The sequence below is a fragment of the Ursus arctos genome, unplaced genomic scaffold (genome assembly GCF_023065955.2).
Source record: "Ursus arctos isolate Adak ecotype North America unplaced genomic scaffold, UrsArc2.0 scaffold_32, whole genome shotgun sequence".
Taxonomy (NCBI): Eukaryota; Metazoa; Chordata; class Mammalia; order Carnivora; family Ursidae; genus Ursus; species Ursus arctos.
Genome location: NW_026623008.1, coordinates 21,356,305 through 21,373,869, shown reverse-complemented (window position 1 = coordinate 21,373,869; position 17,565 = coordinate 21,356,305). Strand labels below are relative to the sequence as shown.

The window sequence follows — 17,565 nt, the reverse complement described above, 5'->3', positions numbered from 1 at the left end:
GTGAAGGGGAGTGAGCACCACCCCACTGCTCAGGGTCAGCACCACGACCCCGTGGTCAGGGCAGACAAGTTGGCAGAAGGTCCGCAGGGGGCTGGAGGTTCAAAGTCAGGTTACCTCCACACCCTCCCCCTTGGAACAGCCCAGCAGACGCAGGAGGGCAGTGCCCACTTCCAGCACAGCTCCTTGGCAGCAGGCACGGAGCGCCCTTCCCTGGACAGTGGAACCTGGCACCAGCCAAGCCGCTCCAGCCCAGGTTCATTTGCAGAGGCTCTGGCTTCCCGTTGCCTGGCTTGGGCCCATGCTCAGGCCAGATGCCCAGGCTGGCAGCCCTCCACACTCACCAGGCAGCCGCCCTCCCAGGCCCCAGCCACTGCTCCTCTGTGCCCACCAGGCTTCGGAGGGAGCCTTGGGTGAGTCACGGCACCGGCCTCACTCACCCCTTACGGATGATGATAATGATGGCCCCCAGGAGAAGGATGAGGACAGCAAGTCCCCCCGCACAGATGCCCAGGATGAGCCCCATCTCCTCCGATCTCTGGGACACCTCCAGGGGTCGCTTGCTTTCCTTACAGGCAGCTGGGGAGAATAAAGTGGGACAAAGGGTCAGAGGGGAGACAGGGACCACCTACCCACTGCCTGCAAGGGTCTGAGTCCCTAGGAATACACTAACACATGTGCACAAAGACAACGACCCCCACCCCGTCCTCAGCTCAGAGGCAGCCTTTCAGTCTCATCTGCCCCCTCACCATCCTTATAACTTCTGCACCCCCGTGGATCCCACCAGGAAGAGCTCCCCTTTCCTCTCTACTTTCTCAGATCCTCCCATCCTTCAGTGGACAGGGGATGGAGGATGCCTAGGGCCTTCAGACTCACCCTCCTGCCCTCCTGAGAGGCAATGGGGGGAGAGAAGCACACACCTAGGGCCCGCTGAGGGCATCTCAGGATGGGGGACCAACCACACTCCCTATCTACACTGCAGAGTCCAGCTCTCCCCCACCACAACAAAGGGGGCAGATACAGAACCCAGAACCAGCGCCCAGTGCCATCAGCCCCATGGCCCAACCATAATGGCTCGCCCTCCACAGACCTGTCCCAGGCCCCTGCCAAAGCCACTTCTGTGACCATGACAAGAGAAAAAGAGGTTAGCTCTACTGTCCAGGCTGGGAGGAGGAGCCTTTCAGGTGGGACAAGTGGGGACCAGGAAAAGAAATGCTTCCTGACCCCAGGTCTGCCGGACCACCCTCCTCTGCTCCCACAGCTCTGGGAGCTCAGGGCCCACCCCCCAAGTGCCCAGAGGGGAGAAACCCACCGCTGAAGGCCAGGAAGGAACCCAGGGGGGGCTTACCTTTCCTAGCGATGCGGATGCAATTCAGCCGGGTCTCCTGGAGGCAAAGATGGGGGCTCTCAGCACCACCGCAGCCCTGACCTAACCCTCCCCAGGGGCATCCTTGGGGAGCTTGTCTTGGGCCTAGTCAGGGCTTGTCCAGGGCTCTCAGTAACTAGAGACACCCCTCCCGCAGGAAGGCCTAAGGGGGAAGCAGGGAGGGGAGGGAGGGGCCTGCAAAGAGGGCAATGACTTAGGAAAGGGGAATGAGTTCGGGAGAGCAGGGAAAGAAACAGTGTGGGAGGGGGTGGCCAAGGGGCTCACTAAGAGGGGAGCCGGGGGAGGAGAGAGCCCCCCCAAGGGAGGAGCTGGAGAAGGGCAGGGCTTCCAGGAGGAGGTGGGTGGTGGGCCTCAAGGTCTGGGGAAAGCAGAATGGGGAGATGGACCCCTGGGGAGAGAGGAGCCTGACACAGACTCTAGGGCTCAGGGAGGGGGCAGGGATAGATGGGGGGGTGCTTAGATGTCAGAGAGTATGGGGAAAAGGCTCAGAAAGGGAGATGCCCTAAGAGAAGGAACCTGAGGTCAGGAGGCTCAGGGAAGGAGGGTGGGGGTTCTGGAGAGGGGGCGGGGCCAGGGGAGGGTCTCTAGCCTCCGCTGGGGCTGCTCAGATGGCTCCGAGGTGTCCCCCGCCTATCCCCATCACAACCCTGGCCAGTCCCTCACCCCCTTCAGGTGGCTTGCTGCCTGGAAGTAGATGAGGTAGGACTTCCTGGGCTCAAGCGGCGGGTTCCAGAAGCCGCGATAGGTCTGGTTGTCACCCACAGTGAAGGGCATGGCTTCAGGCAGACTGCTGGCCGCCAGTTCTGCCCCGAAGTAGTGCACCAGGCCGCGGGCCAGCGCAGCGTCAAAGGTCAAGGGCACGGGGAAGCAGTCCTGGCTGCCCGGCTCCCGACGCAGCCTCCGCCCTCGCTCCTCCTCCACGATCACCTGGTACACACTGCACGAGGAGGGGACAGAGCGGTGACCCCCGGGCCAGGGACAGGGAGAGCCACCTGGTGGCCAAGGGCATGGGCTTGGGGGTCAGGCCTGGCCTGGGACTAATCACGGCTCTGCCTCGTACTCACTGGGCAACTCTCTTAACCTCCCTGAGCCTCAGTTTCCTCCTCTGTAAAGCAAGCATGATCACAGGACGGTTCCACCAGCTAAATGTAAGCAAGGAGGCAGGTTTCCGAAGCAGCCAGTGCCTGTCGGCTGTTAGGACTGTGACTAAGGCGGAAAGAACGTGGGCCCTGCTCAGTGGCACCAAGCCCTAGAGCCCCACCCGACTCTCCTCAACCCGAGCTCCCGTGCTTGCCACAGGACCTGGGGCCCCGAAGCCTCGGGCTCCGCCCCGGCTACCTAAGGCTCCCTTTGGGCCTCCAGGAATGAGGGTCAGACACAAGGTGTTCATTCATTCATTCAGAAAGGGCGTGAGCGCAGACGCTGGGCCCGTGCCACACAGGCACCTGGGGATCCAGGCTTCCTGGAACTGACCTCCAGTGGGGGAGACAGTCACTGAGCAAGCAAGCGAGGCCACAGGAACCCTGCATCCGGGTACCCTCCCAACCTGGAGGCAGCCTCGAGTCTGCAACTCGGAGCCTGTCATCTCCGGGTCCTGACAGCTGCTTTGCGTTCCCTCGTCTGCATTCCCTCTGATGTGTGTCTCCCGGTCCCGACTTGTGTGTTTTATTTATTTTTATCAGTTTACTGAATGGCCTTTTGCTGTGAGCTCCGCCAAACCCTCGGTGGAACAAAGCCGAGAGTAAATAAACGAGTGCTGACAAATTCAAATATTTCTAGTCACAGCCTCGGTCACGTCTTGGCGTGTGACACCCATCCTGACAGCTGCACTCTGGGAAGTAGAGATGCCTTTTCCCGGCTCTCCAGCTGTTTCTTTCGAGCTTCGGAGCTGTGGGGGAATCACCCCAGTGCCCAGGGATTGGGGCCACAGAGGTTCATCCCCTGTCACTAGTGCACTGCAAACACCAGCCCAGGCCCCTCTCGGCCTCCATCTCCCAGGCCAAGGTCAGGCCTCCGCTGGCCCCACGCCCCGCTGGGAGGTGATGACAATCAACACTGAATCTTGACTGGAAGGGTCCCCCTTATGCAGACAAGGAAAAGGAGAGATAAAGGGACATGCCCAAGGTCACACAGCCACTATGCCTTCCCCCTCTCACCATGTTCCAGCCCCCACCTTGTCATCATCATCCCTGAGGGACACTAAATGGGCCTGCTCACAGGATCTCTCAAGAGGACCGGGACAGGAGAAGGCGCTGCTGGGTTTCCCAGCTCCCAGACTCAGCTGCACACGGGCCCTGAGGCTCCTGGAAATGCAAAAGGCCCCTCAAACACCCTGACTTTGTCCTGGGTCTCCCCAGAGAGTCTGGGAAGCAGCCCGGGACAGGCTCTGCCGTAGCAAATACAGGGGAGGCAAAGCAGGAGAAGGGGGGTGGGGACGTGAGGGGGTGTCAAGGGCACATGGGCAACCCACTACCTTCTCAGAGGTTTAGCAGGATCTTCCCACACCCGAATACAGCCGTCACCCTCTCCCGGTGCACACATCTTTGTGGGAGGATGGGATGGACCAGAGGGGCAGGGAGGCTGGCTCTGTGGCTTCAAGAAAAGACACAGGCTGTGCAGCCAGACCTGGGTTCCAAACCCCAGCTCTGTCACCTTCCAGCTGTGTGACCTTGGGGGCAAGGGACTTAAGGCTGCTGAGCCTGTTTCCCAATGTGTGAAATAAGGGTAACTGTCCCCCCGCCACAGGCCACCATGAGGATAAAACGACTCGTGCGGGTGAAGTCAAACACAGCAACTGGCTGATAGCAGGCACGTACACACATCCCACAAACACCCTCACACTCTCTCACATACACACACTCACACCTCCACACCACACATCGCACGTATGCAGTATGTGTCACACACACACACACACACACACACCAGCTTGTCTCCAGCACCTTCTCTCCAGCAGAGGCAGCCCCAGCTTCATCTCGGGAGAAGAAAGTGGAGAAGCCAAGCTCTGGGCCCCTCCAGAGAGATGGCCCTGTCTGGTGGCTGCCCCAGCCTTCTAGAAGGCTGTGTCTCCCTGGTCAGGACCTTCTGGGGGAAAAGCTGGGAAGAAATAAGGCCCCAGAGTTTCACTTTTCCAAGATGTCTGAGGGAAGACCCTCAGGAGAGGCCTGGACAGTCACACCTCTCCAGGCTGGACACCGTCCAAGGATCTCATGGCAATCACATCAGACACCCATGGCTTCAGAGGCAAGTGGCTGCAGGCTTTCCACCTGCCCAGGATCACAGAACTCCCTCCTCCAGACACTCTGAGCCCTGAGTGGGAAACTGAGGGAGGATGAGGCTGAGCTGGCCCACGGTGGGGGGGCCCTGGATCAGAGGAGGGGCTTCTTCCCTATGGCCCTGACCTCCCACCTCTCCAACTAGACTTTCCCACCTGATGGGCGCGCCGCGGCCCTGTGCCGGCCTCAGCAGAACGGTGATGGTGTTCTCAGACTCGCCCAGGGGTGACGGCATGTCGGCATAATCAAAGCTGGGAGCTGGGAAAGGGGACAGGGACATAATCACAGAGCCTGGCCACTACACCAGAAAGGTTGGGCCCCTAGCCTCCTTGCCTCCTGTCCTCAGATCTCTTCCCCTTCAGGCTTGTTCCCTCTGACCTGAGCTTCCCCGACTCCTGATTCCTGAACTCCGCCCTCAGATTCCACAGTCTCCTGAACCCTCTGACTTAATCCTCCCTGACCCCTGAACTTAATTCCTAAATGGTACATGCATCTCAGCGGGGGCCCTCTATAAACACCCCTGGGGAGGGCCCCCACCCCTGCCATGCCCCCTCTGCCCACAGAACCCTGGGACTGGGGGCCACCTCTAAAGGGGTCAGGCCAGGGCCAGGTGGGCTTACCTGAGATGTTGGTGGTGATCTCGGTGAGTGCTGCCTGGCCAAAGCCTTTGCCTGTGCGGGCCCGCACGGAGAACAGGTAGGTGGTGCCTGGGTGCAAGTTGGAGAAGACGTGGTAGGTCTCATTGCGGAGCTTGGAGATAGTACGTCGTGGGCCCGGCACGTTCACCGCCGGGTCTGAGGACTCGATGCTCTGGTAGCTGATCTGGGGGCAGGACGGGCAGGAAGGCGGGCACAGGGATGGGGAAGGTCATCACTGGCCCCAGAGCCTCCCACCCATCACAGTTCAGGAGAGCGAGGGAGAAGGCTGGGCAAAGGGGACAGGTTCGGTGGGACTGTGGATGCCCATTAGCCCAGACCTCTGGGCATTTTCACCTCTCTTCTTTTGGGGCCCCTGTCCCCATAACCCACAGGGCACAGACCCTGACCAGTAGAAGGAACCTCAATGATCACCTGTGTCCCCCCATCATGCACCTCCCTCTCCGAGCTGTGTGTCCACCTGCCACCAGGGACCCCCACTGTAATGAAGCCCAAACCCACCTCATACTGAGTGATGAGGCCATTGGGTTCCTGGGGCTCCTCCCACTTGAGGAAGATCATGTCCTCCAGGGGAGTGAAGGTCAGGGACTCGGCCGCAATCCCGCCAGGCACTGCGAGGGGAAGGTGGCACAGGGCAGGGGAAAGGCAGCTTTAGAGCCAGGCACCTGAATTCAAATTCCAACCTTGCTATTTCCTAGCTGGCCTGCTCGGACCACTCACCCTCTCTGAGCCTCGGTTTCCTCGCCTGTGCCATGGGGATGAAAACAGCCCCTCCCTCACCAGAATTAAATGATGTGATGCACATAAAGCCCCAAGGTAAATATCAGGAATTTCCATTTGATTCCACCTGTTCGTTCCTAAGAACTCAAAAGGGGTAGCTGGCATTTTCATTATACTGTGCAGGCTGCATTCAGCCGAGAATGTTCCTATTTTGTTCCAGTTGAGTGGTTTTCAGGAAATATAGACCTTTGTCAGAGAAATGGAAACAATTGCGTTACACTGGCGGGATTATGGGTAGGAAACGTTTTCTTGCCTAAAAATTTCTGATTACACAAAAACGACGTTCAGTGTAGAAAATCGAAACGGGCGCCTACAACTCCATCCCCGGGAGACACCATTCACATTTTAGCATAAACCCTTTCAGGTCTGGCTTTGTTTGGCTCTGTTCTAATGCACCATCTTAACGGCAGTCACCAGGAATTTCCTCTAGGAAGAGAAGGGTCTTTGGGAAAACACCTTGATGAACCATTGGGGGGAAGCCGACATCCTAAGGCAGGGAAAAGCAGAGCCCCAAGGCGACCCTCGATGAGGCTAACGCGCTCTGGGTTAACATGAACAGTTCACAAGACAAGCCCGCCATCCATCTGCCGAACTGATAAAATGAAAAAGACAATTCCAAGTGTTGGTGAGGGTGCAGCGTCACTGAAATTTTCACACACTGCTAGTGGGCGTGTAAACTGTCACGAGCGCTTGGGGAAAACTTTCCGGATAGATCTACTTACCGTGAACACGCATCCTATAACCTCACCATTCTACTCCCAGGCGTTAGCCGATCAGAAATGTGTATATCTACATACCCCCCCCAAAAAAAAGAATCTACAAGGATTTTTCTTTGCAGCGCAATTTAAAAGAGGAAAAATAAACGTGGTAGATTCACGCAATGGACAACTCAGTAGTAAGAATGAATCCCCTGGAACTGTACGCACAACATGGCTAGCTCTCTCAAGCACAGGCAAGAGAAAGAAGCCAGTCATAAAAAGAACACACACTGTATGACCCCATTGACAGAAGGTTCAAGACCAAGCAGAAAAATGGGGCGCCTGGGTGGCACAGCGGTTAAGCGTCTGCCTTCGGCTCAGGGCGTGATCCCGGCGTTCTGGGATCGAGCCCCACATCAGGCTCTTCTGCTATGAGCCTGCTTCTTCCTCTCCCACTCCCCCTGCTTGTGTTCCCTCTCTCGCTGGCTGTCTCTATCTCTGTCAAATAAATAAATAAAATCTTTAAAAAAAAAAAAGAAATTAACATACTGCATTACAGGTTGGGGTAATGGTTACTCTTGGGAGGTTGTGAGAGGGAAGGTACGTGAAGGGGGCTTCTGGGGAGCTGCTACTGCTATTTCGTGATCTGCGCAGGGGTTACCCGGGCGTGTCCAGTCTGTGAGAATTCACTGAGCTGCCCGCCCCAGGTAAGCGCGCTTCCTAGAAGAATTATACGAATGCTTCCATGAAAAATTTCAAAAATTTAGTCATGAACAGTTATTGGAGGAAGGAGGAGAGGGACAGAGAAAGAAGGCCAAGGAGCCCAAGCGAGGCCAGGTCAGAGAGGGACAAAGCAGCCACAACAACATACCTGGGGTGGGGGGTGGCGGGGACAGAAGTCACCAGACTTTAACAATGGAGGGCTCTGATGTTGAACTTGAGGCTGACTATGAAGGGTAGTAGAAAAGGTCACCCCAAAATATACCACTTTGGCATAAGGATTATTTTGAGCTGAATTAAGAAGAAGCAGATACAAGAAAAGTTCTCTGCCCTCCCCATTTGCCTAAAAGCAGGACAGAAGTTTGTAAAAGTGCCCCTCTCCCCTTGCTACCAGGAAGGAAAGAAGGTAAGCACCAAGTCAATGCTAGACCCTTAGCAGCCCGGAAGAATCTACACAAACTTCATGAACTAGCCCTTACCTACCACTGGTTTCCCCATATATTTGCCTTCCCATAATCTGCTGTCCCTAGAATCTCTAAGTCCTTTTCCCGCCATGTTGCTTCCCTACAGATTCATTGTTCTTTTGTTAAGACACTACATAAGCCCACCTCCAGCCACTCCTTTGAGTTACTCATCACTGAGTACTCCCGTGTGTGTGTGTGTGTGTGTGTGTGTGTGTGTGTGTGTGACACACATGGTAATAAATTCCTATCTGTTTTTCTCTTGTTAATGTCTTTTCACAGGCTAATTTATAGAGCCCCAACAAATGAACCTAAGACAAGTAGAAGGAAAAAGATTAAGTTTTCCCCTCTCTGCATTTGCAATGCTTCAGGGTAAATCCAGCCAGTCCTCACTCCCACCCCCAGCAAAACCTCAGCACATCAGCACGGGGCATAGGGCAGACATACTGCCATGGGTAAGGGGGGCTTTGTGGAAATCAAGGAAGGAGCTGAATTTTGTGTCTGGGCCTCTGCTGTGCAGAACAGAAAAGTCCACATGTAGGGAGTCAAGAAAAATTATCAACCGAGGAGCTTAGAGTACCTGGAAATCTTCAGGAATCTGGGGGAAGGCTTTGGACCTGTGCTGGCATTACAGCACTGCTGTTAAGAATGAAAACTCTGAAGCAGATAGCCAGGTCTGAAATCCAGTTCGGCTGCCTATCTCCTAGCTATGTGACCTCACCTATAAAATGGGGATAGTATATAGTCGCCTACCACCTAGGCTTGTCATGGGGATTACAGGAAAAGCATTCACAATAGTCCTTGGCGTGAAACAAGTGCATAATCAGTATTGGTTTGACATAAGTAGGACACTGCCCCCGACAATAACCAAACACAATTTTTTCAGTTACACATGGAACATTTCCCAAAATTTAACCATATGCCAGGCCATAAAACAAGGATCAAATTTCAAAAGGCCAAAATCAGAGTATGTACTCTGACCACAGAGGAATTAAGCTAGAAATCCATCACAAAGAGATAATTATGGAAGTCTTAAAAATCAGGCAATGTGATTCTAACTCCTGAGTCAAGAAATGACAACAGAAATTAGAAAATATTTTGAACTGAATAATAACAAAGACAGAACATATCAAATGAACCTAAAGGATGGTTCCCTTAGGAACCATGGGATGCAGCTAAAGCAGGGCTTCAAGGGAAATTTATAGCTTTAAATGCATATATAAGAAATGAAGAAAGGCTCAAAAATCAATGATCTTATAAGCTTCCATCTCAAGAAGCTAAAAGAACAGCTGAACAAATCTAAAGAAAGCATAAAAAAGGAAATAAAGAAAATAAATATACAATAAAGCAAATCAACTAAACCAAAAGTTGGCTGTTTGGGAAGATTAAAAATGTATACACCCCTAGCAAGAAAACAGTGAGAAGATACAAATCACCAAAATCAGGAAAGAAAAGGGGGACATACACTATTGATCCTACAGAAATTAAATAAATATAATCAGAGATTATTATAACCAACTTTATGTCAAGAAATGTGACAATTTAGGTGAAATGATGAAATTCCTTAAAGCCCAGCACACCAAACAGATACTAGAAGAGAAAATCTTAATATTGGGGCACCTGGGTGGCTCAGTTGGTTAAGCGTCTGCCTTCGGCTCAGGTCATGATCCCAGGGTCCTGGGATTGAGCCCCACATCAGGCTCCCTGCTCAGTGGGGAGTCTGCTTCTCTCTCTCCCTCTGCTGCCCCCCCTGCTTGAGCTTTCTCACTCTCTCTGTCAAATAAATAAATAAAATCTTCAAAAATAAATATCTTAAAAAAAAAAAGAAAATTTAATACTGTAATACCTATTTTAAAAAGTAAAACCGTGACTAAAAATCATAGCCACGAAGAAAACTCCAAGTCCAAATGGCTTCATTGCTGAATTCTTTCAAACATATAAGGAAGAAATATACCAATCTAACCCAAAGTCTTCCAGAGAATAAATATTACCCATCATTACTTTGTTGTTATAGTTGTTTTAATTGTAAGCAAAAAACTTTCCTATAAAAATTTTAGCCTGGGGGCGCCTGCGTGGCTCAGTCGGTTGGGTGTCCGCCTCTTGACTTTGGCTCAGGTGGTGATCTTGGGGTTGTGAGATCGACCCCCAAGTTGGGCTCTGCACTGAGTGGGGAGTCTGCTTCAGATTCACTCTCTCCCTCTGCCTCTGCCCCTCCCCACCCCATGCTCTCCGCCCCCCCCCCCCAACTTTCCCTCTCGAAAAAAATAAATAAATAAAATATTTTTAAAAAACATCTCAGCCTCACATAGGGCATCTGTGGGAGGCACTGAGTACGCCAGGAACCAGGGCTGGGACTCTTACCATCCTCGTCGGTCTGGAAAGTGACCTCCTTGCCCTCCTTGCGCCCCTCGGGGTTAGTGAGGATGAGCCGCACGTGAACGTTCCGGTAGGGCAGCAGGTCCTTGATGGTGTAGCGGCTGATGCCCCGCTCCATCTTCACACACTCCCGGACGGTCTGGTTGTGGCTGCTGCCCAGCGTGTAGTGATAACACAGAGACACCGCATACGTGTGGCAACGTGTCACGTTGTAGCCCAGAGGTTCCCACTGCAGGGTCAGCTGGCGGGCCTGGATCTCAGCGAAAGCCAGGCCTTTGGGGGCCCTCATGGGTTCTGAGGAACCCAGGAACCAAAGGGCAGAAGGTAGAGGCAACAGGAAGGGAAGAAGTGGGACAGGACAGAAAATATCAGTCAGCTGCTGAAATCCTCCCTCCTTTGTCCTCAAGGGTTCAAGAGACCACCCAGAACGTTGAACAGGGAGTAGAAGTGCGTGCGCTGGAGTCAGGCGGGGCCACATCTGAATCCGAGCTCTGCCCCTTGCCTCTGGCAACCACTGGCTGAGTCCCTTTGCCCCTCGAGCCTTCGTGTCCTCCCCCACAAAATGGGATAACATGCTCTGCCTCACAGGATGGTTGTGAAGTTAAAGGTAATGTGTGCAAAGCACATATGACAATGGCTGATACACAACAGGCCCTCAAAAAAAAAAAATGTTAGCTACAGTTTTTTTTTAATAACATAGTTCACCTCCTATTTCAAGATCATCCCGGAGGGCATCGGGATAGTCTGAAACAACCAAATACTCTGTTTTTCCTAATTTATTAATGCCAACTTGTTCTAAAACAGCTTATAGTAATATATACAATACGGTAAGATATAGAAATCAGGATGATGGGGGAAATGACAACCAAATAAATAAGGCCAGAAAATGTTAGGGAAACAGAGTGCATTAGGTCCCATGCAGGTCTAAAGATAAGGTTCAGACTGGGTGGTGAGTTCCCTGGCTGCCAAAGCAAAAAGAGAAATACAATCTGTTATAGAAGGGTAATAATAATAGTGGCAGGGGGGCGCCTGGGTGGGTCAGTCAGTTAAGTGTCTGACTCTTGATTTCAGTTCAGGTTGTGATCTCAAGGTCATGGGACTGACTGCAGAGCCTGCTTGAGATTCTCTGTCTCTCCCTCTTCCTCGGCCCCTCCCCCCTGCACGCACTCACTCTCTCTCTCTCTCTCTCTCAAATAAATAAATAAATCTTAAAATGATAACAACAACAACGACGACGACGACGACGGCAGTTAACACTGGGCGCTTTGTACGTGTCAGGCATTGCTCTGGAGGCTTGAAAACGCTTTACCTCATTGAAGCCGCACTGTAATTCCATAGACAGGTGCCATCGTTAGCCCGTGTCAAATAGATGCAGAAAAGGAGGCACAGAGAGATTAAGTTGCCTCGAGTCAGTGACACAGTCGCGTGGAGAAGCTGGGGTGCAAACTTGGACAGGCTGGCTCCAAAATCCACACCCTTAACCACCACTACCCACCTCCCCATGCACAAGTGTCCAACAACAATCCCAAAACCACGCCAGTGCCTCAGGAGGGACAGCTCCCCCAACACAAGGGAGGAGCGTGCTGCCGCACTGTACAGACGCTTGATGAGCCTGTGAAGCCACTTATAAAACGGTAAAGAGCCCGAGGCTTCTGCAGCAAAGGCAGGATGGAGCCCAGGTGCTCAGCCTCCAGTCCTACATCTGCACTGACCAGCTGTGTGACCTTCCCATCTCTGGGCCTCAATTTCCTCATCTAGGAAATGAAGGAAGAAGCCAAGATTACTGACGATCTTCTCCTTCTCGTACCCTAACTCTGTGAGATGCAGTTTCATTACCCTCAAGTTCCATGAGCACCTGCAAGGCGTCCCCAGTTAGAGACTCTCAGGACACGCGTTAGGGAACAGACGAGAACGCACTGCTGCTTGGCTCCTTGAGATGATTAAGTATGACCCTATTCTCATTTCTATGTGATTCATTTGCAGGATGCTCTTTACAAAGAAAACGCAAAGGAACACCCCAGCCCAGGCTGCTCTGGACTGGGGACAACGCCGGCCCAAGCACAGCACAATACGAGGTTCATTTCCACCGGAGCTTTCCTTTCTTCCCCGAGCCACGGGCAAGTGGCAGCCTCCAGTCATACAGCAGGCCACCAAAGAGATATGTCAGCACCTGCTAGGAGCAAGGCCCACCTCTTGACTTCTTGCAGAGTCTGGCTCCCTTCTCCCCACAAGCAAGGCAGACCCGATCCCCACCCGACAAGAACGGTGAGGGTCTGGTCCCATTGCTCACTGCAGTCCGAGGGCTGCTGGCTGCAAGCCCATTTACCACGCTTATGTTTCCTCTCCCACTCCTGGCCCCCAGAGATCTTCCTCGTGCTTCTCTATGTGGTTTTGTTTTAACCCACATTCTTAGGTGTTTGAAGTGGAGGGGGCGGATTTTGTGTGCACGCACTCTGCCATCTTGTTCAGAGATCCTTCCTTTATTCCCTGACTTCCAGGCCCTGGTCCTGGCTGCCCATGTGTACTGTCTGTCCCAGGGTGTCTACGGAGCCAAATGCCACTGCTTTATTTGTTGCCGGCAGCTCTGCTCACATCCCCGCCCCTGGGGACACTAGCCCCTTTCCATCCTTGCTGGGTTGGCTGGCGTGCGCGGCTTCCTTTGCCCTCCTATAGCGTTTAGAGAAAGGCACAAGAAGTTACGTGTCAACTGGGGACACAGGCTGGGCTGGGACTATGACCAACAGGACAGTAAGTGTCCCATCCAAAAGGGACAGCTGCTCCTCAGCTCCAGGCAATGTTCCCATGAAGGACTATAGACTCGGGATGGCCAGATCCTACCTTTTTTTTTTTTTAAAGATTCTATTTTTAAGTAATCTCTACACCCAATGTGGGGCTCAAACCCACAACCTGGAGATCAAGAGTTGTACACTCCACCGACAGAGCCAATCGGGTGCCCGAGATCCTCCCATTTTTTAAGAAAAGCCAGGAATTCAGATTTTTATGTGAAACCTCCAGATTTTTAAATACTGGCAACCGACTCAGGTTTTGGTAAAAATCACTTCCTGTGGCACAAAATAACAACCTCTAACCTGGAGGATGAAACTGCCACCCTCACACTTGGGTACCTCACCCTTCAAAGCCACGTTAGCCCCCATCGACCTCACTGGATTGAGGGGTCTTTGAAAAGAAAGCTCACTTTCCTCTTCTCTGCCCCCCCCCCGCAACCGATCAAATCTGGGCAGATCTAGAGGCTCAAATAGTTTGTTGACTACAGACTGATATGTTGATTGAGGGGTGTGAATTCATGAGTCTCTCTGTTTCCAAAAACCATCTGGCACCCAGACGTACTCTCTTCAGCTGCCAGCACACACTGGCAAAACAGGACTTGGGGACCTTGAAGGCCCATCCCTCTAAATTCCATAGGGCTGCCAGGCCACTCAGAGATCAAAGGTCAAAATGGGGGGGGGGGAGACATGCGAACAAGGAGGCTCATAGTTAACACCAGTTAGATTACACCAAAATGTGTTGCTTTTAATAATTCTAATAGGATGCAATAACCCTGAACCATTCACCTGTTTCTCCTGGAAGGGGCTTTGGAGTAGGGTCGGGTGCCCCAAAGTTCAAATCCGATGGGCTCTCCAAAGTGCAGATTCTATACAACCATTTGGTAAAGCAATATATGTCAAAGCCCTTTCTTAAGCCGCTCCTGACTATCCTCAAGAAATTACTCAGAGGGGGAAGAAACACTATAAGCACTAAGTTTTTCAATGTAGTCTTACTTATAGTAATAAGGATCTGGAAACATAATAGTTCAGCAATATGGAGACACCCCCTGGACTTCCATAAGCCAATACACATAATTATAAACAACACAACACATGGGACACCACAAAGCAGAGGAAGGAGACTACAGAATGCTTTCTACATCCCAATGACAAGAGTGTAAAATTGTGAACCGAAGGCATATGGGCAGAGATTCGAAGACGGAAAAACTGGGCGAGGATGCAAGGTTTAGAGTGATTTTTTAAAATGCCTTTTCCTGACATTATATTACTGATCTTACAGTAAATCATATTGCAGGAAGGGAGTTTCGGGGAGATGGGGGAGAGGACAACACAGCTGGCCAAGAGCAAAACTGCTAGCCAAGGCCCCTAAGCAGGGTGCTGGGGACGGGGCGGGGTACATCAACGAACCAAGAGAAGCATGTTGTTAGGACGGGCAGGAGAAGTCGTTTGGGTTTTGTCTGTCTGGTCCCGGGCCCCAGCTTCCATCCTCGCCAGCCTGTGTGAAGTGTTCAGCAATGCCTGGCACAACGTGGCCACATCACCCCATGATGGCACCTGCTGTCCCCGTGGCTGCTGTGGTTTCAAACACTTCCCGGGAAATCGGGATCATCAAACTTTGGTTCTGACTGCTATGGACTCACCGGGTAGATGTGGGCAAGTGACTAACTCTAAATCTCAGTTGACTCATCTGTAAAATGGGAGTTAGCTACCGCTGTTGCCATGTAGCCTGCGGTCCTGACCCACTCTACCATCCCAGACAAGTGCCTTCCCCATCCGTCCACTCAGAAGAGGAGAAGAGAGATTGTCTGTGGACGCCCCGGCTCTGATTTCTTTTATTCTGAATACCTAAGCAGAACTGGCTTTGAAGAGTTAAAAACACCGTAATGATGACAACTGTCATTTGCTACGTGCTTACTGTATGTCAGGCCCCACCTACACATGTATTCAGTACGTTTATAGGCCATTATTTGCATTAAACCCGAAACACTGGAAGGCCCGGGGCTGCAGGCCTCACACCTCCTCTCTGTTCCATGTTCACTTATTCCCTAAAATCTCAGGACTGAATCCAGGGTTCTGAACCCTGGCACTAGTAACATTTTGGACTAGATGATTCTCTGTTGTGGGGGCTGTCTGTGCACTGTAGGAAGTTTAGCAGTTTCCCTGGCTTCCTCTACCCTTCAGATGCCATTATCACTCCACCCCCAGTTGTAATAACCCATGTCTCCAGACACTGCAAATGTCTCCCAGGAGACAAAATCACCCCCAGTTGAGAACCACCAGGGTAAAAGATCTCAACCAGTCTCGTGGCTTTAAATACCATCCATGTCTATACTGATGACTTTCGAATTTATATCTGCACCCCAAACCTCTTCCCTGAGCTCCACTCGTAAATCCATCTGCCTGATGGATATCTCCACTTGAACGTCTAATAGGCATCTCAAAGTCAACTCTTCCAGCACAGAACTCCTGATCTATGGCAGCCCGTCACACCTGCCCCTCTGCAGTCGGCTTCTTTCCAGTAAATGACAACTCCATCCTTCCAGCTGCTCAAGCAAAACCCCTTGGAGCCATCCCTGACTTCTCTCTACTTCCCTCTCGCGTATTGCACAGCCGGTCCATCAGCAAATGCAGTCAGCTCGACCTTCACCATAAACCCGGAAGCGAACCACTTTTCACCACCTCCACTACTTCCTCCAGCTGCCAGCCTCCACATCTCTCAGCCACACTGTTAAAGCAGCCTCCTCACTGATCTGCCCTTCTTGGCCCCTCGCCCTCCTAGAATCTATTCTTTGCAAAAGGGCCAGAGTCATCCTTTTAAACAAAGTAGGTGATGTCACCCTGCTTCCCCCAGCAATTTCTCCAGCTTCCTGCACGGCTCAGTCCTTCACTTCCTTCAGGTCTTGCTCAAAAATCACCTTCTCAGTAAAACGGTCCCTTGAGGCTTTCTAAAATAACAATCCTCCTACCCTCATGCCCAATCTGCCCCCCACCACGGCCCGCCCTGCTTTATTCTTCACAGGCTTAGCATCATCTGACAAACTATGTATCTCATTCATTTTACTGTCTCCTCCCACCAGTGTGTGAGTTCCATGCAGAGTTCCCGCAGGGCAGGAGGAACTCACATGTCAATGCCTTGGTCTGTTGTGGTCACAGTCCTATATCCCTAACGACTACAATAGTGCCTGACACACAACAGGCACTCAATAAACACTGGTGGAACGAACCTTAACACCAACGCTGCGTGGTAAGGATTCATATTCTTCTCATCCTGTAAAACAAGGGGGAAAAAGCTCCAAGAGGTTAAGTAACCTAACCCAGATCCCTCGCCTAGAAAGTAATTCTCACTGGCACACTCCGACCCACCACCCAGGGTCCCTTCAAATGTGACATCCAACTGGATTTTTGATGGCTCCCCAGATCAGCTTTTAAAAACACTTAAGAGTATAGACTGGCAAAAAAAAATAAAAACCTTGTAACTTAACAAAAAATGAACTCAAAATGGATTAGAGGTTCAAATGTAAAATGTAAAACTATAACACTTCTAGGAAAAAAAGAACAGGAGAAAATCTTTGAGATCTAAGGCTAGGCAAGGAAGTCTTAAACTTGACACCAAAAGCACAACTCATAAAAGGAAATGTTGACAAACTGGCCCTCATCAAAATTAAAAATGGTTGTTCTATAAAAGCCCAGGTGAAGAGTATGAAAAGATGAGCTAAAGCAAGACGAAAATATTTATACACTGCCTACCCAACAGAGGACTAGTACCTAGAACGTGTAAAGAACTCTCAAAACTCAGAAGGAAAGAATGAATAATCCAATTAGAAAACGAGCAAAGACATGAAGAGTTCACTGAACAGGATGTACAGATGGCAAATAGCACATGGACAGATGTTCAACAACATTAGGCATTAAGGAAATGCAAATTAAGACCAAGATGGGATATCACGACACACCTCTCAGAATGACTAAAAAAAATAATGACCATTCCAAATGTGGACAAGGATACAGAAAATTGGATCACTCATACATTGCTGGTGAGAATGTAAAACAATACAGCCATTTTGACAGTTTCTGATAAAATTAAACATGCAATTATTGTATGACTCATCAGTCGCACCCTTGGGCATTTATCCCAGAAAAACGAAAACTCATGTTCATGCAAAAATCTATACACAAATGTTCACAGCAGCTTTACTTGTAATAGCCCCAAATAGGAGCCAGTTCAGATGTCCCTCAACAGGTGAATAACCATTTACCTGTTAAACAAATTGCAGTGTATCCACACCATGGAATACTACTCAGCAATAAAAAGGAATGACTGATGTACATAACAACTTGGATGAGTCTCCAGGGAATTATCTGAGCAAAATCGCCAGTCTTAGTGCCAAGACAATTCAATGGGAAAAGAATACTCTTTACAACAAATGGT

The 17,565-nt window shown here is 51.2% G+C and overlaps 1 protein-coding gene across 5 annotated transcripts in view; it reads right to left on the bottom strand.

Moving 5' to 3' along the window:
* PTPRU (protein tyrosine phosphatase receptor type U) overlaps window positions 1-17,565 on the bottom strand; it is a 77,847-nt gene that overhangs the window by 36,798 nt on the left and 23,484 nt on the right. For all 5 annotated transcript variants that reach the window (XM_048221919.2, XM_026516849.4, XM_048221920.2 and 2 more), the window contains exons 8-14: window positions 10,336-10,644; window positions 5,817-5,926; window positions 5,280-5,481; window positions 4,815-4,917; window positions 2,048-2,321; window positions 1,346-1,382; window positions 438-576 (exon numbers count right to left, since the gene is read on the bottom strand). In XM_048221919.2, the coding sequence (XP_048077876.1) occupies window positions 438-576; window positions 1,346-1,382; window positions 2,048-2,321; window positions 4,815-4,917; window positions 5,280-5,481; window positions 5,817-5,926; window positions 10,336-10,644 (1,174 nt within the window). The remainder of the gene's footprint in view (window positions 1-437; window positions 577-1,345; window positions 1,383-2,047; window positions 2,322-4,814; window positions 4,918-5,279; window positions 5,482-5,816; window positions 5,927-10,335; window positions 10,645-17,565) is intronic.